Source organism: Leptidea sinapis, chromosome 16 (assembly GCF_905404315.1).
Source record: "Leptidea sinapis chromosome 16, ilLepSina1.1, whole genome shotgun sequence".
Lineage (NCBI taxonomy): Eukaryota > Metazoa > Arthropoda > Insecta > Lepidoptera > Pieridae > Leptidea > Leptidea sinapis.
The window spans coordinates 10184042-10208813 of record NC_066280.1 but is presented as its reverse complement, the minus strand read 5'-3'; the positions used below and the strand labels follow the sequence as shown (position 1 = coordinate 10208813).

Here is a 24772-nt window from a genome sequence, read left to right as displayed (position 1 = left end):
GGGGTTTTTCAAGAATCCTGAGCGGCACTGCATTGTAATGGGCAGGGCGTATCAATTACCATCAGCTGAACGTCCTGATCGTCTTGTCCCTTATTTTCATTAAAAAAATACAGGATTCCAGACTGTACAAGCGAACTCAAGATGACTCCGTACAAAACTGTTATATAATATTTTATAGGTCAATGGAGACATTATCCAATAGCAGTTTCTATTTACCGTTGTGGTCTTGTATATACACGATAGTGTCTAATAAGACCATTCCGTTGTATTGGAGGTAACCAGCTGAGCACAACGGAGTCCGCTGTGTGTGGAAACACCTTTATATCTGCTGGTGGACCAGGTACTGTAACCATATGAACAATATTTTGTTTATGTAATCTAAATGTTAGAAAAATACAAACATATATACTTTACATATAATAATGCAATTGAAATGATTTGTAAAACGACGAAAATATAAATCTTGATTTAAAAGAGTGCCAATGAGTTTCTTGCTACTTCTTCTCAGTAGCTCAAGCCTCTACGAAGTAGCAGTAGATGCAATAAGAAAAAAAGAATTATAATTATTTTGAAGTTATACTTCGTCCTTCGTTATAATAAATTTTAGATGCACGCGCATCACTGTAACACAAAAGTAACAGGGTGAAGTTGGTTCCTAAAATTTTCTGACGTTTGCGACATTCGTTATATTTTTTTTGGTTTCTCCGTCCATTATTTGCATAAGCAAACGGTTCAAGATTTTTACGATATTGTTCTTTCTACAAACGTGCAGGAGGAATAAACAATTTTAAGGATTTTTGCTTTGGTTACGCAAAAGAAGTATACCTTCTTGCGTGCATACATAAGTTCACACACACTTTTTTTGATATTCATAAGTGTCATTTCCGTGACCTACATAAATAAAGTGATTTTGATTTGATTTGATTGGAATAAAATTTAATAAAGTAAATAATTAAGCTACTTACCATCATCCATAGTGGCACAGTAGAAGTGTGCGGGTGGTCCCAGACCGGCGGAAGTACGCGCGGCGAGACGCAGCGTGTAATTTCCCGCGCGAAGCCCAGACACCTGTGTTTCACCGCCTCCCACGCGACGCCGCTCCCAAACTCCATCAAGCTCCGTTGATAGCTGTTGATTATTAAAATTATAACATTTAAATATCGTGGAGTTGCTTCTTTACCCCATTATGTCCTTCCATACAATGGCTAGTTACCGACATGGTGATTGCGAAACTGAAGTGGCAGTGGGCAGTGCCACGTACCGGAAGGCGCAGTGTTTGTAGGCCCCCCACAAGATGGACTGACGATCTGGTCAAGATCGCCGGAACACGTTGGATGAGCCCAGCGTAGGTCCGATTGTCGTGGAAATCTTTGGGGGAGGCCTTTGTCCAGCAGTGGACGTCTTCCGGCTGATAATGATTATAAAATTGAAGCTGTGAGAGAATCGGTTTGTGCCAGTTGCGATCGAAGGAGCTTGCCAAATCCAAACTAACCGTCAAGCCCCTTGCTTAATAGCCACTACCTATCTCTGCGTGAGGTACACCAGAAGATCGCCATTTGACTGACCATGCTTAAGATATACATAAGTCAAAAGGTCATTGATCAATCGCGTTCCTGTAGATATGTTTTTATTGAGAAAATGTGACGAAACGACCAAGATTTTTTCACCAAGTTCACTTAATTAAATTCACGTCATGTCCTACCCATAACAATGCAATGCCGCTAATGATTCTTGATTGAACCCAATAATCTGTGCGTCATCACAATTTTGTACGGCATACCAATAATAATTGTGGTCGTAACTTTGAGACAAGATATTATGTATCATCAGCCAAGTTATATCACTAACTACGGTGCCATTCTAACGATCGCTCTTACCAATTGAGCCAGCCGTCCGAGTGATTGATATTTCTTGTTCAACTCTCAGGTTATAAAATACTATAAAACAAGATATAAAAATTTTGTTATTGTTTTACCCGGTAAGTTATTTCGTATCCGAGAATGATTCCCCCGCGCTGCTCGGCTGGTGGCGGCTCCCACCACACTCGTAGCGACTGCGATGATACCGCCTCGCACCGCACATGCTGCGGCGAACCTTCCGGTACTGGATATTTATAAATTCAGTCAATCATACATATTTATTAGTTTTTAATATTATGTATTACTAAACAGAAAAGCAAAATTTAGATCTTATATCACTTAACGTCTAGATAGACTATGACAGCAACAGGAAATTTAAATCAAGATTAATAATTAAAATTCAGTTCTATAATATCCGAACCCCTACTTTTTTATGCGGAACACAAAACAATACTTAAATACGTCCTCAACGCACGAAGACCCACGTGCGACTGAAATCAGTACTTACTAAATGCTTAGACTTCTAAATAGATTTAATCAGTCAGAAACCACACTTGCTTCTGAATTTAGGATGCTAGCTTGCTGAATGCGATTATATTATTCTAAATTAATTAATGACTGAATTGAGACGACTAAATTTAGTGAAGTGTAATAAGCCTGTAAGCTAAGTAATTCACGCAAACTAGCACAAAGTGTCATACAAATAGCGAGTGTAAGACGTAGCTTGTCACGCACACCAAAGTATTATTCCTGGCCTGTTTTTATCAGTTGTCTAACAGCAAGAGACTCTATCTAGACGTATTAATTATCTAAGATTTAAATAATATAATAAATAATAATTTCTAGCCTATATTTCATTCTACATGTCATCAATCGACATCATCTACAATGAAGTCATATCGCTTTAATTTAAAATATTTAACATTGTTGACAGATTTTTGAAACAAATTGATCTTCAGGTGTGTATTGTTGAGTAGGGTAAACTGTCTTGCTTGGATTGGTGATAATTAATGAAATTCGATCGACTCCAGATATCCAACAAATTCATAGTTAAAATCACTGTTTCTTTTTTTTTTATTATAACAGTGAGGGACGAGCCGAGTAGGACATTCAGCTGGTAGTAATTGATACGCTTTCCTCATTGCAATGTAGTGCCACTCTTGAAAAACCCAATAATTCTGAGTGGCACTACTATTGCACTCGTCTCCTGAGACATAAGATGTTCAGTGTCATTAGCTCACTAATTTCACTAGCTACGGCGCCCTACAGATTGAAACACAATAATGATTACACATTAATGCTTCACGACAGGTATAGGCACCGTTATGGTACATATCACATAATCTAGCCGGCATCCTGTGCAAAGAAGGCTCCCACTAGTAAAAGAGCAGAGATATAATAGCAATAGGCCCATAGTTGTCCGGATACAAGCTATCACCTCTTTGGTATCCGATGTACAAGGACTTGTTTCCATGATTTGCTTATAATAGCTTCAAGCACCCGAGAGCAAGACGTGTTAAATGTGGAGGAAATCCAAAATACTACAATTAGGGTTACTTATTGCTAATGAAATAATATTTAAAAAAAATATTTGTAAAGCAGTGAACGTCTTCCGGTTGATGTCGAGGCTTTTTTTCGCAGTATCATTGTCAAGACGTTAGTAATGACGATGAATTTAAGATAATGATATATTTGATTCTCTTTTCGACTTTGACTTTGAATGTTTTAGGTTTCAGTTGAATATGTTCTACCTGTAGGCGCCATATTTCATCTACTCATTTTGGATCGAACTTATAACTGTCAGTGTCAACGTCAGTTGTCAAGTTCTCGTTTCCATTCCCCTGACTAAGTGACCTAAACACCAAACATCGACGAAGAAAAAAGTATTTATATAAAGGCCAATTAATTCCCCCGGGGGCTGCAGAGGAGTACCAGCATTTACCAGTTCAGTTCCCTCCGTCCATGTATATATATCTTTCCTCATAAGCATACCCACTACCAGTTAGCTTTTGTCAAGTTTATGTCTATGTACAACTGCAACTGTGTTTTCTCCTAATTAAATAAATAAAGATAAAATATCTAACCGTCCTCCAGTGTGGTGGCTGCGAGCGAGTCCGCAGCAGGCCCGGCGCCCACCGAGTTGAAGGCTCGCAGACGCAGCTCGTACCTCGCGCGCGGAGCCAACCCGCCGAGTCTTACCGCTCCCCCCGCCCACCCGCTTACACTTAGTGACAGAGAAGCATTCCCGCCGCGGCACCACACCGCGTACCCAAGCAACTCTCCGTTCCACGACTCTTGGGGAGGTGCCTGAATATTCAAATCAAATCAAAAATATGTTATTTCGTAGGTAAACTGCATTACACTTGTGTTACAAATATTAAAACCGTAAGTCTACTTTACTTTAATTCCATAGACAATATTGGTTCTCTCCAATCTCACTTACAACTTAACCTCCTCTTTGTTCAGTAAGTTGTCAATCGATTACTGACGTGTTTAACACAAAGAATCAGCAAGCCAGTTGATCTTCAACAGTCGACCAGTATGGTTGCCTTCTAATACCATATTCGTATATTAAGTGAAGTAAGTTCTAATAAAGCGCATATTGCGAAAACGACGTTTATTCTACGACCTAAAATTTGAAATATGTCATTTCTTCATACAGCCCATTCGGAAGGCAGATTTCCTTAGAGAAGAACGAGCAAGAAACTCTGAGGTTTCTCTTTTCAAAACAGAATGGTATTACAAGTTCTTATTTTCAACATATCAATTACAATATATGCAAAGTGATGCAACAAAAATACTCAAACGAAAATTAGTAAATGCCTTAATTCAATCAATATAACCATTATTTTAGATTAACATTTTACATTCGAGTGGGAGCATCTTTTGTACAGGATAACGGCTAGATTATGGGTACCACAACGGCGCCTTTTTCTGCCGAGTCCACTTTTTTATTTTCCGTCAAACGCCCCCTTGCCCAAATTACCCTGTACGGTTTACGTATTACTTAATGGACTGAGTAGAGACTACATAGAGAATAACTGTGCTCATTTTTACTGTCTTTATTAAATTGCTGCTAAATTAGGACTATATATGAGAAAAATGAATAAGAGCACCGTAGCTGCTGTGAGTGAAATGCTCGCCGCGGGGCGGCCGATTTACGCGGTTAAGATTGCTGATCGGGCGAATAGCTAATATCAAAACAATTATTTGTTCGATTTTTGAACACTCCATCTAATATATAAAATAAACATTACCTGCCACTTGATAAGTAGTTCTCCCGGAGCGTCTGCCAGGACCTCTACAGCTCGAGGGGGCTCCGAAGGTGCTACAATAAAATCATTACTTTCCTTGTTAAATGACATATTTATTATAAATGTTTAGGGAAGCGGAATTTTGCCCGCTTTAGGAAAAGTACACCAGGCGTGCTATCAACAACATGTGGGTGCAATAGAAATCGCATCATAACACAGCGACCAGAGATTATATTACAACACAACAACTTGAAAGAAATAATAAAAATAATGTTATCTGGTCGTCAACACTAACCCTCTTCTAGAGTGTTCACGATGATTGTGTCAGAGTAGTCGCTTTCCCCGATGTCGTTAACGGCTGCGAGTCGGAGCGCATACGCGGTGGCCGGGCGCAGGTTGTCCACGCGATACTCCAGAGTTACCTCCGCGTCCGGCTCAGAAGACTCACGTCTGGAACAGTCATGATAAGCTTATGTACACATTCTGATAAAAATATGTACGCTAATTCTCTAAGTTTGTCTGAGCTTGTGGGTGAAGGCATGTTCCAGATGGCAAAATAGGCGATGAAACTGACGGGAATCAGGGGGTGACGTTACCACCATTTATTACTTCTTTACCCACATATTGCTAGTAGGCTTTCATGATGAAATATATACCCGTGGGTCAATATTAAATAGAATATAATGAAATAACTTGCGGCTATATGTTGTACTCACGTATTATTACGAACCGAAAGACGCCGTGTTGGTAGTCCACCCACAAGATGGACCGATAATTTGGTCAAGATCGCCGAAAAACGTTGGCTGAGGGCAGCGCAGGACCGATCATCGTGGAAATCTTTGGAGGAGGCCTTTGTCCAACAGTAGGTGTCTTCCGGCTGATGATGATATGTTGTTCATACCTGGTCAGCAGCAGGGCGGCAGGCAGATCCCGGGTGGGTGCGGTGCCCCAGTCGGCAGCGGAGCGCGCGTCGCCTACTACGCGGTACTGTAGACGGAACGCTCGTAGCGGAGCGTTGCCGTCGTAGCCGCGCCGCCATGCCACCACCGCGCCGCGCGCTTCCTGCCGCACCACGCGTAGCTCGCGGGGCGCCTCCGGGAACTCTGACACAAACAGTTAATGTTTTTTATTTAATGAAAATAAGGGACGAGACGAGCAGTTGATACGCCCTGTCCATTACAATGCATTGCCGCTCAGGATTCTTGACATAATATGTTAAGTCTCATTTGCCCACTAATTTCACTAGCTACGGTGCCCTTCAGACCGAAACACAATAATGCTTATACATTACTGCTTCACGGCACGTTTATTAATAGGACAGTATAGGTGTTATTAGAAAAAAAGTTAAACATGTGTTGAATATTTGTTTTATAACAGTTCTATTACAAATCTGTTTTTTTCTGCTGTTTAGCGTCAATCTTTAGACGTCGCTTCAATAGTTAGACACTGTTTAACAAAACACGTGTCTAAGCCATGTTTAAATTATATTTATAAAAACGCCAGTGAGAGGCTCCTTTGCACAGTTCGCCAGCTAGATTATGTTACGATAACGGCGTCTAATTCTGCCGTGAAGCAGTAATGTGTAAGCATTTTTGAGTTTCGGTCTGAAGGGCGCCGTAACTAGTGAAATTACTGGGCAAATAAGACTTAATATCTTATGTCTCAAGGTGACTAGCGCAATTGTAGTGTGGCTCAGGATTATTGGGTTTTCCAAGAAGAACCCCAGCGGCACTGCACTGTAATGGACAGGGCGTATCAATTACCATCAGCTGAACGTCCGGCACGTCTCGTCTCTTACTGTCATAAAAAAGTGTATAAATATTTGAGTAACGTCTAAAGATTGACGCTAAAGAATAGAAAGATACAGTATGTAAAATTAATTTTTTAAAACAAGTGTTCAACACATGTTTTACTTTTTTGTGATAACACCTGTACTGTCTTATTAATAAACGTAATGAAAAGTTACTACAAGTTTAAAATTACTCCTGTCATGTAATTCTGTAGCGACAAAGGTAAGTTTAAATCACGGGTTGATAACTTACAAACTAATTGAAATGTTTATCTTTTGTAAAAAAATAATTATAATGGAACATTTTAAATACATATTTTTTAAGAGGTTGCCAGGGGGACTTTTGATAATCAGCGCTGTGTTGGTATTATACCAACGCAGCATGATGCTGTATATACTCCTTTTGGTGTGAAGTGTAAGTAAAGAAGTTCTTTAGAATCGTTGTTTTGTGAAACTCGATGAAACGAAAAAGCGAGACGATAGAGGCGCCATTCCAGAGATAACAATATTTTCACAGTACTTTTTAATTTAGAACATCACCATCATATCCTATTTATTTATGTTTATTTTTGCTTTTGTAAATAGTGTTTTTTTAAGTTTTCTTTAACCTATGTAACTCTTTTTTATTTGTTTCCTATTTTTTATTCTGTGTGATTTTGTTTTGTTATTAATAAAGTTTTCATTCATTGCATCATTACCGAACTGAAACAAAAAAATATTATAACTGCAACATGCTACCGATGTAAGCCTCAAAGAAGACCGTAACCTCACTTTTTATCAAATTTTATTTTTTAAGATTTCTAATAATTTGTTCTTCATTTATATAAAACACTTTAAAAGGATTCAAACGCGTGTAATTGTAACTGTGTTTTTACTTTAGATTTTTGCGTTTTGTCCCATGAAAACGAGATCCGGAAAGGTCTTGCAACGTCGGGTTAGCTAAAATAAAAATAAAAATTTAACTTTTACGCAAAAATCTAATGTAAAAAGACAGTTACACGCGTTACAATTCTTTAAAAGTGTTTTGTTTAAATGTGTAACACTCGCGTTTATCAAAGAAAACACTTTGTTCTTGATTGACACACACCTTGGACGGCCAGGTATATCAGCAGCTCGTCTCTCCCATACGCGTTCTCAGCCCGGCAGCGGTACACGCCCGAGTCACTGCGCTGCGCATGAGCAATACTCAACTCGGAACTCGCACCGTTCTCTGATCTCTTCTCCGACACTGACACTCTGACGAGCAAAAAGTAAAACAAATGAACACTGCATTATTATCACAAGATTGAAAAAAAATTTTTGCAAAAACACTATTCCAAAATAATAGAATCTACAACTATCTAGAAATATACAATCTAATTAATTAATCTAATAATAATTCTAATTACGATTATTCTTATTTTTGGAATCGATGAATTCAGTTATTTTTTTTTCAATTAAGCAATGTATATCATCGCCTGTAAATATAGGCATAGAATAATAACGCTTAGAACGATAGTTTCATTCATAGTTCCTGTCAATATAGAAGTAACATTATAATTCATGTGTGCGTGAGCGTCACGTACTTACATTCTCCAACACGCACACAGACAACCAAATAATGTTGCAAGTGAATAGACATTTCCCTAAATCAGTAAATTGTAAGAAATACTAGATTATATGTAAATAAGAAAGAAGAAATAAAATATAAATTAAAAATTTAATAATAACATCATGTATTATTAATTATTTTTGCAACTTTTGATGTGTAAGTAAAGAAGTTCTTTAGAATCGTTGTTTTGTAAAACTCGATGAAACGAAAAAGCGAGACGATAGAGGCGCCATTCCCAGCTATATCCAATGTTTTCTAAGGTGCAGAGATCGAATTTGGGATAATTTTTTAAGTTAAAGATGGCCGCCGTGCAAAATTATGATTTTAACAATATTGATATCGTATCCAAGGTTCTCGAGGGTGCAGAGAACGAATTTGGGATCATTTTTGAAATCCAAGATTGTCCTGGAAATTGAAAGAATGACACTGACGCGGCGGGAAACGTATGTGGTCATAAACGACCACATTAAAACTGCTTCATTTCGCTTGGGCCTACTCACGTTCTAAGCGTTTTTATTCTAAGCATATAGGTGTAACACGGAAAACATTCTGAAGAGCTTTTATTTTCTTTATCTAGTTCGTTTGATTGATTGCACTTGAGACAAAAACAAATTACAATAAATACCAACTTCATACATGCATACATATAGGTTACTTTAAGACAAGTTGACTAAAATGTAAAAATTAAATGGTCTTTACATCCTTTTGTTTTAAGAGCCAATTTTAATATAAATATTTGATATCAGATGATTTATTACCAGTTCTGCGAGTAACCTCTACTTAGTCAGAGTGCCCTTAAATTTATCTCGGCGTGTTAATAAAGAATATGTAATCATGTGTACAATGTCATGGCGGTACCTGTAGGTGTGTAGGTCGAGTGGGCGCGTGTTATGAGACCAGCGCAGCGTCAGGGGTGGGTCTCCGCGTGCAGCGCACGCCAGCGTTACTGACGCCGTGCGCCGCGCAGACACGTTTCGGGACGACTGCTCAAATTGGGCCGGCTCTGTTAAAAAGTCTCATATCGTTATATTCACAGTATATGCAGACCCTTCGATGCATTAAATGTGTTATGTGAGAGTATATTATAACTTGTGGTGACTATACCTACCTACACGTAATGTTTACATATACCCCATTGTGCGACAAAGTACAAACAAAACACTTCTTCTTCTTCTCAAGAGCATCTCACGGCTTTCCTGAGTTTGACTTGTTTAATTCATTCACAAATACTATCAGGTCAAAAAATTCTAAAAATGCTTTAATGTGTTTCCCTAACTGTCAATATAAAAATAATGGAACGTAGTGTTTAAATTCTCTTTGAACAATTATGTTGATAAGTAGGTTTATGGAACATATTCTAATAAATATTTTATATACGAGTATATACTGTCCTATATACAAAAAAAAAGTTCTACTTATATTATGCTGTGTGTTAGAATTAGTAATTAAGTTATTGTAACGCTGTAAGTTTTCCAAATAAAATAAAATACCTAAAGGATTCATTTTTATACGTTTACCGGTAAGTTAAACGGTGTGCGAAACCCTCACGAGATAGGTGAAACGTGGATAAGGAAAACTGTTTTCGTACCGCATTCCTAAATTCCTAGAATTAGAGAATTAACTGTGTGAAATAGTATCACGTTGGGTACTTAATGGCATAACTGATTTGGGCCGACAGACACAAGGTCTTTTCCCTAGCTGTTCGATTTGTTACGCTTTCGTTGACATTAAAAAAGAGAATCGAATAAGTAACAAAATTTTTCAAGATAATATTATTGTTTCATTAATTTTTCTTTTCGTCAAAATAAGTGAGTAAAATTTTATTTTTTAAAAGATATAAATGCAACGCAATTTCCAAAAAAGACGTTTAAGGACCTAATGCAGTAACAGTAAAATAGGTACAAAGTTGGTAAAAGCGCTTCTAATCCGGAAATGTTGATGTTAAAGATGGATGTAAATGGAGCAAGATCGGCGTATTAGTAGTGACGATTTATTTAGCAGTAACCCTAAACTTGCAGGTAAACACCAAAAGGAAGTGCCAAAACTGAAACACTGATTCGGAGCCAACTGAGGAGGAAGCGCGCTATGATGACCATAAATAAAAATAATAGTTTAAAAAAAAACTAAAGAACACGCTTTGTATAAAATTCAACTAAAAAATAGAAAATAAATTTAAATTGAAAATAGTGTAAAAAAATATTATATATTTCATTATACAAAAAGCGTGGGATGTAGAAGAATTATTATTTTAATAATATCTTAAAAAGCACCCCACGCTTTTTTCATAATGAAATATATAATATTTTTTTTACACTATTTTCAATTTAAATTTATTTTCTATTTTTTAGTTGAATTTTATATAAAGCGTGTTCTTTAGTTTTTTTTTAAACTATTGTTTATTTTTATTTATTAAGTTATTTTTTTTAGATTTAATGAAGGGATTTTAATATTTGCGAATAAAAATATTTTAGTTATATTGAATGATCACTTAATTCAGCTAGCCCGAGATTCCCGAACTAAATCTTATAATAATTAGTTCAGTTAAATCACGCATTAATAATTTATAATGAAAATATAAATTCACCGCCATCTATTCGCTTCTAAACGAATTAGATACTTTAATTTTGGGAACTGTCTTGACATGTCGCGCGTTTCCTTTGTAGTTTACAATAAATTACTAGATGGCGCTGATTAGTGGTTTATTTATTTAAAAATTATATAAATTAACAAAAATCATATTTTGCAATTGAAAAATTGAACAATTTTATCAAATTAGTGTAATGTCATCGGTCTTCGATAAATCTACAAAGTTTAAACGAAATCTAGCCGTTTAAAGTGGGTCAAAATAGCGCCCAAAGAAGTCGGTTACAAACATACAAATATACAAACTTACAAGTGAACTAATATAAAGCGTGTAAAAATACTATATGCCACAGTGGAGGCTCCTTTGCATGCCGGCTAGATTATGGGTACCACAACGGCTCCCATTTCTGCCGTGAAGCAGTAATGTGTAAATATTATTGTGTTTGGGTCTGAAGGGCGCCGTAGCTAGTGAAATTACTGGGCAAATGAGACTAAATATCATATGTCTCAAGGTGACGAGCGCAATTGTAGTGCCGCTCAGAATTTTTGGGTTTTATAAGAATCCTGAGCGGCATTGCATTGTAACTGGTAAGTAGTATCAATTACCATCAGTTGAGCGTCCTGTTCGTCTCGTCCCTTATTGTAATAAAAAAAATATGCGTGTTATTTCATCTGATAGTACAGCGAAGCCCAACTTGTTCGTTTTAATAGAGTATCCTCTCAGTAGTTTTTGAGTTTATCGCGAACAGGCAGACAGATAGGTGGGGTAGTTTGCTTTATATAGTGATATAGATAGATATATGCCTGCCGTGCCTTAGCTTATAGCTAAAAAAAATAAAAGCATTTATTTTTTCAAAATTCATTTAGAGTTCCTCTTGGTGTCAATTCAAACACAGCCACCGCTTCGGAAACCAATGGCGCTCTGACAGAGAAGAGAGCATTCTTTTGTTTTCTTTTTTTATTATAATACATACAATTTTGTTCCGTCATTGTTACTGCTTCAAAATAATGATAATCTAATTGGGACTACATAGACTAGATTATGATTGATGAGGCTGTGTGCCGCATCGCTTAGATGTGGATTAGTAAGATTTAAGACAGAACGGTTTTTTTTATGAAACATTTAAATTTATTTATAGAGAGACATAAGGCTATAAATTTACCTTTAAAGCTATCATGCATCTTATGAAGCCTACAAGAATTAGTTACAATCCCTTATGTCTAGTGTTAAAATAGTACTAAAAATACGTAATACAACCACTCCCACTCAACACCTTAGGGAGGCGGGGATGGCTGAAAAACAGCGCTGCATGGAAACATAAATCCATGATTCCATGTTAGGTGAAGCTAAGTATTTTCCTTTTGCGTATTACAATAAAGAATTTATTTATTTATAAAAGTGTAATATTTAGAGCATAAAGTTGACGATTTTCGCGAACGTATATTAAATTTCTTTAATATTTACATCAACATTGTATTGGCAATACCAACCATTGACAGATATCGTGATGACCTTTGTCAGTCCTCTTCCTACGCCGTTGTCAGCGCGACACATGTAGCGGCCTTCGTGCAGCCGGCTGGCTGCTGCCGCGCTCAGGGACCCGTTACTGAGCACCGTTACGGGCACATCAAGAGCTGTCAGCGGCCGAAAATCCCCCGGATTTGGACCTGATTGAATATACGACTAATAAGTAAACATACTTATAGTGAAAGATCCCACTGGTCGATTCTGCAGGAACATGTTTTTTTTTGATAAAACTAATTTTAAATGAACGTTACTTTTAATACTCCCTGTATGTAATGTATAAGCGATAGTTTGCTTACAAATTTAGCCGCAATTACCTAAAATTAATTGTAGTATAATTAAAAACCTGATATAAAATTGTAACGTAATATTAAAACTAACTAAGGAAATTGTTGATTATTTATAGTCACCTGTTTTTTTTTTTAGTTTAAATACAAAAATTTAAGTATTATATTTATTGTTTACGATAATTCAAAGTTGGCAGTTAAAAAATGGCGGCAAGTAGAGGTTGCCATGATTTCAATAAACAAATCTCGCTTCAGGTAACGTTTATTGAAAATAAGTTTTATCATAAAAACAGATACCTTCAGAATCGAGCAGTGGGAGCTTAGGCCAATCCCAACTTGCTATTTCTACCACAAATTTCACATGCCACTAAGCATAATATAGGAAGATATTGCATTTGTGTTCAATGCGTTTCCTGAACAATAATATATAGCTGTTAATGGTAATAGATTTATTATGTGTTCGATTGATATGATTTGGTACAAAACCTAATGGTTTAATAATATGATGATATTTTAAATTTCCAATATTTTATCTTAGTTTTAAGTATTTGATACTAAGATAAAAAGAGTAATTATGATACTACATACTCTTTTCATGCCAAAGGCTTAAAGCCCATGCATAAAAACAGCAGAAAAGATACAATCCCTATAATAGCATTTACATCTAATTGCTGTTTGGTGCTCCAAATTTTATTACTGTATCGTAAGTACTAAACTGATTTACAAATATGTAAATATGTTAAATTTTACCGTGTCCTCTAAGCCAAGTAATTCTAGGCTCCGGATATCCTTTTGTCAAGCAGTGTGCTACTATCGGAGTACTAAGTAAGGCTGACACGTCTTGAGGTTCAAACACCCACGTAGGTGCAACTGAAACCAATAAACTAATTTATTTATATATAGCAAGTAAAGTTATATTATGCATTCTTCTCTACGATTCGATTGCTTTTCAGCAAGAATGGTTACAGGTACCTGAAGGTAACAGGAGTTGTAACTGTGATTGCATTGTAATTCTTTATTTTTAACTTCAATGTAGTATAAAGATCATAATTATCACAAATTTCTAAAACCTGGACATATCCAGCACTATTAGCAGGTATGCTCTTTTCTTGAAGGTCCCAATTAACTTATCGACGTTAAGTCACCTTATCCGTGCACGCTATCTGTCAATGGGACGACCAGCTTACCAGTGATATAAAGTTTGTATGGAAATTGCAATTCACACGTCCCAATATAAGGCGATAACAATGACTTATCGGGTATATTGGGACAGCTTCAGATCATTGACACACAGTTGTAGGTAGTAATTTATCTCTATCTGTAGATAGTATATTGGGAATGGCCGTAAGATGACATGATCGTCGATGCGTTCAAACGGAAGAAGCTGGTACTGGGGACCGCCCACTTTTGGGTAGGAGTTCCCCAGAAGTACACCATGTGAGCCCGACTAGTGAAGTACTTTTTCGCTTGTCTGAGTATATCAATCTTTTTAGAGGCTAGTTTGGCCTTCTCTTCCAAGTGCTCACGGAAGTGAACGTCGCTCGATATATCGACGCCAAGTGTGCCGATACATGCTGTGACAGTTAGAGGAGTGATCTCGAATCTCGAATTCTTAGGGGTGAATGCACAAACTTGTGCCTTCTTGGGGTTGAATTGGACTTAATTTTGTCGGCCCCATTCCGAGACTTTTGTTTCAAATCGAGCCATATCTGTGTATGTTTACTAGATATAGATCACAAAACATCATAACATGTTACGACTTAAGGCGCGGACTGACTAGGATTGTAAACGCTACAACCAACCCTACAATATTTGTGTTGATCATGTGGCCAAACTAAGCAAATGGGCATTTATTTTACTGGTTTTCTTTTGTTTATTCAAAATTTACATAATAAAATTGAAAAATTGTTCGGTTTGAGTTTTAGAAAAGTACTAATTCTATTCAATTCTTTAAAAAAAGAATATTGTTATCGCTTAAAATTCGGAGATTTTTGACTCCAAAGTTTATTTTTGGGAAGCAACTTCCAAATTTTTTAATGGATATTTCAAATTATATATAAATATTCTATTCGGTTAGAAATTATCATTAAATCCATCTTTGTGCAATGTATTTTTTGCGTCGGAATATTTTCATTGAGTTATGTTGTAATCGACTCACTAAGAAACCAATTTTTGTTGATATTGAGGTATGACCGCACCTTAATGTCAAATATCAACTATCTAAATCATCTGGAAGTTGGTTAGGTTTTTTGATTTATACATATTACTATGTCAGTCAGTCACTATTAAAAATAGCTCAATATAACTTAGAATGTACAAAGTAGTATCTTCTCGCCACAAGAAGGCTACTAGCAACCAGAGCGCTGGCAGCTATTTGGTCAGCGGATCAGCCTAGCTATCCAACGTGGAAATGCTGCCAGTATTCTTGGTGGGCTTTCCCGTAATGACAGTTTTAATTTAATGTAACCATATAATTGTAAATATAATTATTATAACATTTGTTTTGTTTGAATAAATTATAAGATTGTACTTAAAATTTATATTTATGAAAATTTTGGTTGTAGTGAGACGTTTAATAAATAAGGCAATTTGCACGTGTTAACGTTAAAAGTTTTTATGTGATCCTAATGGGTCATATAAAATACATGGACGACAACCATGTATTTTATACGACCTGATGACATACCTACGACAAAACATTTAAATTGCGCACCTATCTCATGATGACTTTTAACCTTAGATCATTTATACATCTAGATAGACTAAGACAGCTGTGAAAACGTCCGAAAAATAGACTTTAGACCTAACCTCTATTTTGAGCAATTTATGCACAAAGTGTCATACAAATCGCGAGAGTAAGACGTAGCTTGTCACGCACACTAAACAAATATTTCTGGCCTATTTTTATCGGTTGTCTAGCAAGAGACTCTATCTAGACGTATAAATTACCTAAGCTACAAATGTACCACAGCTTCATCAGGCACATCGTTGTATAATAACTTGGCGTACATCGCCAAAAATTAGGAAAAAAAATTTGCATGGTGTCCTCAGGATGATACGATATGGGTACCCTCAAAAGAAGCATGTATCAACCTTAAAGGCCAGCAACGCTCTTGTAATTCCTGTGATTTGCACAGTAAGCCGGCTAGATTATGGGTACCATAACGGCGCCTATTTTTTTTTTATGGAATAGGAGGACAAACGAGCGTACGGGTCACCTGTTGTTAAGTGATCACCGCCGCCCACAATCTCTTGCAACACCAGAGGAATCACAGGAGCGTTGCCGGCCTTTAAGGAAGGTGAACGCGCTTTTTTTGAAGGTACCCATGTCGTATCGTCCCTGAAACACCGCACAAGGAAGCTCATTCCACAGCTTTGTAGTACGTGGAAGAAAGCTCCTTGAAAACCGCACTGTGGTGGACCGCCACACATCCAGATGGTGAGGATGATATCCTAACTTGTGGCGTGTCGTGCTAAGGTGGAATTCGGCGGCAGGAATCAGGTTAAACAGCTCTTCGGAACACTCCCCGTGATAAATGCGGTAGAAGACACACAATGAAGCGACGTCTCTACGCAAGGTCAAGTGATCCAGCCGTTCACAGAGCACTGGGTCCCCGACAATTCGAGCTGCTCTGCGTTGCACGCGGTCAAATGGATCGAGCTGATACTGGGGTGCGCCAGACCAGAGATGACAGCAATACTCCATGTGTGGCCGGACCTGCGCTTTGTAGAGCACTAGTATGTGGGCCGGCTTGAAGTATTGCCGTGCTCTATTAATGACGCCCAGTTTCTTTGAAGCCAATTTGGCTTTGCCTTCCAGATGACCGCGAAATTGGCAATCGCTCGAGATTTCGAGACCCAGTATTCCAATACTAGGCGCGGCTTTAAGAGAAGTGTTCTCGAAGAGCGGTGATACGACAAATGGGGTATTTTAGTGGTAAACGCGAAAATTTGAGTCTTCTGGGGGTTAAATTGGACAAGGTTCAACTTTCCCCATTCCGCGACCTTCTCAAGAGAGGACTCGATAGAAGACACAAGTTTCTCCCGGCACTGGTCGACTATTTCCCGAGAGAGACCTGCATGGCCAGTGTATACGGCATCACCAGTGCTATCGTCTGCATAGCAATGAATGTTGGAGGTGTCCAACATATCATTGATATGCAGAAGAAACAGCGTGGGAGACAGCACACAGCCTTGGGGCACTCCAGTATTCACGGGCTTCGGGTTCGAGCAATATCCGTCGACAACGACCTGTATGCTGCGCCCAGTGAGGAAGCTGGAGGTCTACTTGCACAAGCTCTCGGGAAGTCCAAATGATGGAAGTTTGGAGAGGAGCGCCTTGTGCCATACACGATCAAAGGCCTTCGCTATATCCAGGCTAACTGCCAGGCCTTCCCTCTTGCTTTCAATAGCCGCTGCCCATCTATGTGTTAGGTATACCAGAAGATCACCTGCCGACAGACCATGGCGAAACCCGTATTGTCGGTCGTTGATCAACTGGTGACCCTCTAGATATACCAAGAGCTGATGGCTAATAATGCTCTCCATGATTTTGGAGAGCAGGGAGGTAATAGCAATAGGCCTGTAGTTTGCCGGATCCGAACTGTCTCCTTTTTTTTGGATCGGATGGACAAGGGCTGACTTCCATGAGTCAGGGACTACGCCTTTAGAATAAGAGTGCCGGAATAAACGCGTTAGCACCGGCGTCAATTCAGGGGCACACGTTCTAAGCACGATTGGAGAAATGCCATCCAGCCCGCTCGACTTCCTGACGTCCAACGAAAACAGAGCTCGCCTAACAGTTTTCTGTCTGAACTGTACTTCAGGCATAGAGCTCTGACACCGCGGGATGGTCGGCGGTGTTTTTCCGTTGTCGTCAAGAGTCGAGTTGGAGGCGAAAAGAGTGCACAAAAGATCGGCTTTCTCTTTTGCCGTATGGGCCAGGGTGTCATTCCTCATGTGCAACGGCGGCATGGACGGCTGGCTGAAGTTACCAAGAGCAGCTTTCGACAACGACCAGAACTTGCGTGTTCCGGTCGGGTAACTAGAAAGCTGCTCGCCGATTTTGACGACGTGTTTTGACTTTGCACGGGCGATTTGCCGCTTAAAAAATCTGGAGGCACGGTTGTATTTCCTCTTAAGAACTGTGCAGTTCGGATCCTTTGTGCCCAGCGCCGCAACCCAAGTTCGATACGCCTGTTTTTTGCAGTCAGATGCTGCTTTAACAGACGCATCCAACCAGGGCTGTGATCTGCCGCCGATGGGTACTACAGAGTTTGGTATAAAAATATCCATATCCTGTAGTATCACATCGGCTACTGCAACGGCGCAGGCACTTGGATCATCCGAAGGGAAACAAACCCTGCCCCAAGGGTAGGATGCCAAAAGGAACGCATCCTATCCCAATCTGCTGACTTGTAGTGCCAAACGCGGCGGGTCGCTGGTGGTCTGCGACGTTGGCGTCGGATAGGCACTACACTCCTGACCAGGCAATGGTCGGACGTTCCGAGAGGTGCGTCGACAAAGACTTGGTAACCATCGGGATGTGTAGTCAGCAGAAGATCCAATAAGGACGGCATGTGGCTATCCACATCCGAGAGCCGCGTTGGCGACTCAACCAATTGGGACAGACCATACGCCAATGCAAAATTATGCACAGATCGCCCTGCGTAGTCTGTGGTACGTGATCCAAGCCATTCGGCATTGTGCCCGTTGAAATCACCCAAGACTACGATTTCAGCGGAGGGGATTCAGGTCGTCAATTGCCGCTTGAACGCAGCTCATGAGATGATCGGTTTCTGCGTTACCACTATGGGACCTGTATACACACGCATAGATGCGGACGCGGTCCTCTAAATCTACGCGGAGCCAGAGAGTGGACAGGTCCCTACCCTCAAAATTGCCGAGACGGCGACAGCAGATATCCTCCCTAACGTATACACATACCCCGGCATGAGGCAAAAAATTGTGTTCAATTTGGTACCCGGGGTACGTTAAATATGACGTATCGCTAGGTCGAGATATCTGCTTCTCAGTAAGGAAACACAAGGCCGGCTGCGCCGTCTCAAGGTGGTGGTGGACGGCGTTTAAATTGGAGTGAATTCCCCTGATATTGCAAAAGTCCACGTTGAGTGTGGAGCGGGGTGCCGTTGTGATATTGCCTCGTTTGTCCTTGGTCATGCGCGGTTCTGTGCCCTCCCCAGAATACGAAGGGCAGCCCGAGCTAGAGTGCCCAGGGAGGGATTCTCCAACTCTGGTAGAGCCGGTACTCTCCTGGGGTAAAATCTTTTTTAGTACCGCTGTCATATTCGGGTGGAGGGGGGGGATGGCCACCGGTCCTCGACACTAACCTATGCGAAACATACTTACGACACCCATGGGCCTGGGACTCCCCTTTTCTTTTTACGCCCCGGGATAAGTACAGGGCAAAGGGCCTATTTCTGCCGTCAAGCAGTAATTTTTTTTATTGAAAAGGAGGACATGAGAGCGTACGGGTGTTAAGTGATCACCGCCACCCGAATCAATGCAGCGTTGCCTTTTAGGAAGGTGTGCGCGGTACACTCCAGTAATGTGTAAGCATAACTTAGTTCCGATTTAATGGGCAGGGCATATCAATAACCATCAGATGAACGCAACGTCAGCTGACAATAGTCATAAAAAAATGAGGTGACCCATACACTCTCTTCTTTGTTCTCTTCTTGCATAAAAAATAAAATTTAGTTATACCACAGAGTAGGTATAGATGCTGACGTATTAAGTTATACCCATGATACCTTTGACAGCGAGGCGTGCCGTATGGTTGACCTCCGCAGCGGAGTTAGAGGCCACGCAGGTGTAGTCGCCGCTGTGTTGTGACGTCACGTGTGAGAAGATTAGGAAACTGAACTCTTCCAGCGACTTCTCTTGAACCTTATAATGTTTACATGTCATATTGGAGTTGTACAAACAAAAATATCAAAGCGCTGGAAATCTGAACATCACAGAATGGAACGAAGTATAATTAACATAAAACTTTAAGATAAAATTAGGCAAGAAACAATACGAAAACGAACTAATGTCATAGATATAAGATAAATAATACTAAATTTTACCAGTGGGAGGCTCCTTTGCACAGGATTCCGGCTCATGGGCACAACAACGGAGCCTATTTGTGCCGTGAAGCAGTAATGTGTAAGCATTATTGTGTTTCGGTCTGAAGGGCGCCGTAGCTTGTGAAATTACTGGGTAAATGAGACTTTACATCTTGTCTCAAGGTGACGAGCGCAGTTGTAGTGCCGCTCAGAATTTTTTGGGGCTTTTCAAGAATCCAGCATTGTAATGGACAGGGCGTGTCAATTACCATCAGCTGAACGTCCTGCTCGTCTCGTCTGGTAGAATTAGATTAACTAATTACATTGTTTAAAAATACGCAATTATTTTTATACTTTTTAGTGGACAATACAACATTATTTATTGTTTTGGAATAGTGTTTTTGAAGTCGGTTGTTTTTTTGTTAAATTTTTTTTTGTATCTGCGTTGTGTTATTGTTAATTTCCTTATATTTCCTGAATATTTACATTAATTGTCAACTACATTATAATTTGTGGGCAATCAAGGTCCTTACCTATTAAGAATATTGTTTGTACATGACTGTTTGCTGGCAAAAAAAATATACGTTGTACCTAGTTGAATACACGTTCCTTTGAGACTAAACTTTTAGTTTCGTTATTAATACTTTCTTATAAAGTTTGGTTTTCTTTTTGATAAACTTAATACCACTAAAAATGCATTAAAGAGAGAGGTTAATAAATAGTTTTATAGAATACCTGTAAATTTGCGGGAACAGTCTGTCCGTCCTTGAGCCATGAGAAGTAAACAGGTTTGTCACCAGATGTTATTCCACACAGAACTTGTATTGAGCTTCCTTCTACTAAGTCCGCGGGGAATGAAAAACCAGCAATTTTTGGTGGATCTGAAATTGGAATTAGAAAGCAAGTGAGCTTATTACATTTTGTTAATGAGTAAATATTTATCTTATAAATGCATTACTCAAGCATACATGGCGCCGTAAAAATCTGTCTACTCAAAACTACCAGGGAGTGGAAGTAAACCGCTTTTGTGGTTGAATCACGGCCAGAAACTCAAAAGATACAATACATTTTTGAAAACGTATAGAGTTTCTTGAAATTAATTGTTGAAAATATAAATATTAGTATTGAAAACTCACATCTAACTACATTTGCCTTACCAAAACACTAAGAAATTTTATATTATTAATTGAAAAATCAACCATACTCCAACCATATATAATCAAACCTTAATCATTTATTTTAATGTAAAAACTATTTTTTATCAGTAATACTTAGTCATTGTTCCCATAATATCGTTCATCTAAAATTCTAAATTCAGCTTTTAGTACAAAATATCTTCTATGAACTGCACAGCTTTTAATATAGCACTGATAAGGTCACCTTTAGTAAATAAATAACACTGATCCGTTAAAAAATCATGTTTAATTTGTTACTAATCTGTGGCTATACCAAGACGTTATGTTTTTATTTCACATTTGAATGAACCTACTCCGAACAAAGATTTGTAGATCCTTCTGCGCATAATGTCCAGACGAAGCCGTCACCCTGCAGGAGTAGAGGCCCGCGTCGGCTGGTTCAGCAGGCCACAGCAGCAACTCGCCATGGGGTCCGGCTAGAGCACGCCCACCGCTCGCCGACACCTCCACACCATTGCGCTGCCAGCGGATCTCACTGCACGTATAATGGACCGGCGTATAGGTATGTATGTCAGACTGAACAGTGGACTAGTGGAAGTCTTATGGGCTACTTAAAATCTACGATTATTTTTAATCAACTTGCAATCAGCTGCCAAGTAAGCAGCGGAGAAAGTTGGAGTTATATTAACCTCCAATATAATAACATTTCTTGCAACCTTTACCTCGTGTTACCAACATAAGAAAATTATGCAGTTCTATAAAGTACAAAAAGATGTGAAAAATTGAAATCGTTTCATGCTCATTCAGTTTGGATTGCGGGAGTATCTAGGGGCTACATAAAATAAAAATAAATAAAACTTATAAGATAACTAAATAAATGCACCTCCATCAACCTGATTGGAAATCCTGAGTATGGGCAGTGTATGGTGGTGTTGAGGCCGGCTACCACGCGCAGCGGCCCGATGCTGCGGATCGAGGGTGGACCTGAAGATCAAACCAGACGGATTGGTGAAATCAACAAGCTGTTTCTGCGAAGAGGCTTTTTTAAAGCATTTTTAAAGGGTGCGCCAAAGTTCACATAAAATTTCAACTCCGATAATTGGAAATCCGAAAATGTTCTTCATAACATTTTTCGTCCTAACAATCACAATTCCTTATTAATTGTCTCTAATGTTAATAATTCCGAAGCATAACTTCATAATGTCAGTAGCAATGAACATCTATTGTACTTTTATTTGTTTTCCTATATTTTCTCAACATAATCATCGTTTAAACTATTATTCAAAGTCATATCTTTTTTATTTAGATTTCTTTTTATTCATAATAATCAATATTATATACATTAATTTTGCGTAACTTTGTTTTTACATAACATATAGGTATAACATATAAGAATAATAGTACCATAGTACAAGTAGTTAAATACATGTTTTCATATATACATTTCAATTAAATAAGTTTAATATTAGCGGCTATAGCTAATATTAAATTTAGCACTACAAATAGTATGAATGAAAACTTTAGGATGAATTTTTTTAGAAAGAATGATCATTCGGATTACAAACAGGAAGAACAATTTCGGGTAAAGAACTTTAGGTGAGTCAATATGGACCCATTTTTAAAGGGTTAAGTAGTAGGTAAAAATATATTTATTTACCGAAATGAGTGACGATAACATAACATATTGGAACAACACTTGGTAAACCTCATGAAGATCCATCAGTTGGTTAAGGGGCTATGATATGGGGAGAAGATGATGATGAGAAACTCCCAGCCCATCTCTTAAATCATATAACATCTTAGCCTAATTAATATAATATTATAAGACTTTAGGTGTGTGCGCAGAACCAGACAATAACCATGCATCACTATCCTCTTTATCATATTTACCAGTGGGAGGCTCCTTTGTGTGCAATGGATGCCGGCTAGATTATGGGTACTACAAAGGCGCCTATTTTTGCCATGAAGCAGTATTATTATGTTTCGGTCTAAAGGGCACCGTAGAAAGTAAAATTACTGGGGAAATGAGACTTAACATCTTATTTATTTATTTATTATTAAAGATACAATGTAACATTACAGATTAAATCTAAAGTGTTACAAAGATATTATACTAAAGAAAAAACAAACAATGAAAATTATAAACTAGTTCTCTTATTTTATAGAGCTTACAGGCATCATACTCTCAAATCTTTTCTTACATTCTTTGACCAAACATTCCATCGGGTTGGCAAATAGATCACACTGTGGTGCTACCTCAAGTACAGAGTTTAGAAGACAGATGGCTCGTATTACAGGCGTGTGCTTATGCGCTTGAGTGCGTGCAGGTGGCTGCGCTAATAGTGCGTGTCGCCACACGCGTACGTACATGGTCGGTACATAGAAACGCAACAAACGTTGTAATAAGTATATGCAGTCCACTCTGCCCCGAATTATTTTGAGAACAAACTTAGAGCTACGTACCTGCAGTGAATCAAAGCTCAGATATCCTTGTAAAAAGAGTGTTGGCTTCATAAATGGATAGTATCCATATTGCCTCTTATACAAATGTCTAAGGAATTGTTTTTGGACTTGTTCGATCATTAAAGTATATTTGCTCTCATGTGGGTTCCAAACAACTTATTTCGGTGGATGACGAGATCAATTGCAGCATCACTCAGTTTTTTTTTGCTGGGCTGGGCGTATTAATTACCAGTATCAGCTATCTATCATTATCAGCTGAACGTCCTGCTCGTCTCGCTTCGTTTCTATTGATTTATTATTTGATTGTTTTGGATCTCTTATGTGCTACTTTCACCAGATATTGATCTTGATCGTGATTTTTTTTTATATAGTTGTTAATGAATGGGTTACGTGCCTTTTGCCTGCATGGAGTTCCGTTATATGTAGATCCAACGTTTATTTATAACATCTGAAGGTACTAAGGATGCCTTCCGTTTTGTTATAAAACAGAATGGTTCCAGGATTACTAGAATTATTTCCACGCCATTTTTGCAAATATTTATTTATTTATTTATTTACCTAAGCAAACTTTACAGCATTTCTATTCTACAAATTAATACTGTTAACTATATACAATGTATTGCCTTTAACAAAGTTTGGCGGGTTAAACTAATATGAAATAATAACGCTGGTAAATAAATGGTAATTTTGTAAAAAAATAGAAGAAGAAGTCCTGAGTAATGTGTGCCTGTGATTCATAATTGTTAAATAGATATGCGTATTGTGGGTATGAATATGTGTTCCGAATATGTGAGAGTGTTATGAGTTGTGAGTAGTGTGTAGTGTTCAGTCTAATGGACATCGTTCTCAGCTTGGGATATGTGCTTGATCACTGAGTTAGTAAATTTATAACGGCTGATGAATGAAATGTCAATATCTTTAAATTTACTATCCTGTTCAGAATAGAATGTCTGCCAAAGTTAGTACGCGGCTGGCAACGTCGAAAAGGCGTCGACTCTGTGTATGTGCTGTACTGGCCCATACTTCGATCCGTCCGGTCAGAAGCGAACAAGAGAGAGCAGAGTTAACCACATCGAATAATAATTTCATGTCTGCTACTTTCCGTCTATCTTCAAGGGTAAGTAGACCAAAATATGTAAGTCTATTCTCGTATACGTCCTTTCTTCGTATAACATAATTTAGGCGACGTGTAAAAGACCGCTGAATAGACTCTAA

At 38.4% G+C, this 24772-nt stretch overlaps 1 protein-coding gene and 2 long non-coding RNA genes across 3 annotated transcripts in view; all 3 read right to left on the bottom strand.

The window, feature by feature from the left end:
* Window positions 1-215: 215 nt before the first annotated feature.
* On the bottom strand, window positions 216-2091 carry LOC126968786 (uncharacterized). Its single transcript, XR_007730290.1, has 3 exons — window positions 1976-2091; window positions 966-1128; window positions 216-343 (listed from the first exon to the last, which is right to left on the bottom strand). It is a non-coding gene; the product is annotated as an uncharacterized LOC126968786 (long non-coding RNA).
* A 1980-nt stretch (window positions 2092-4071) lies between these two features.
* On the bottom strand, window positions 4072-5555 carry LOC126968784 (uncharacterized). Its single transcript, XR_007730288.1, has 3 exons — window positions 5409-5555; window positions 5117-5187; window positions 4072-4166 (listed from the first exon to the last, which is right to left on the bottom strand). It is a non-coding gene; the product is annotated as an uncharacterized LOC126968784 (long non-coding RNA).
* A 2-nt stretch (window positions 5556-5557) lies between these two features.
* LOC126968636 (cell adhesion molecule Dscam2) overlaps window positions 5558-24772 on the bottom strand; it is a 203287-nt gene continuing 184072 nt past the window's right edge. The window contains exons 12-21 of the mRNA XM_050813654.1: window positions 21988-22078; window positions 21448-21629; window positions 20694-20839; window positions 19662-19797; window positions 13639-13758; window positions 12568-12744; window positions 9352-9496; window positions 7990-8138; window positions 6092-6216; window positions 5558-5563 (exon numbers count right to left, since the gene is read on the bottom strand). Of these exons, the coding sequence (XP_050669611.1) occupies window positions 5558-5563; window positions 6092-6216; window positions 7990-8138; window positions 9352-9496; window positions 12568-12744; window positions 13639-13758; window positions 19662-19797; window positions 20694-20839; window positions 21448-21629; window positions 21988-22078 (1277 nt within the window). The remainder of the gene's footprint in view (window positions 5564-6091; window positions 6217-7989; window positions 8139-9351; window positions 9497-12567; window positions 12745-13638; window positions 13759-19661; window positions 19798-20693; window positions 20840-21447; window positions 21630-21987; window positions 22079-24772) is intronic.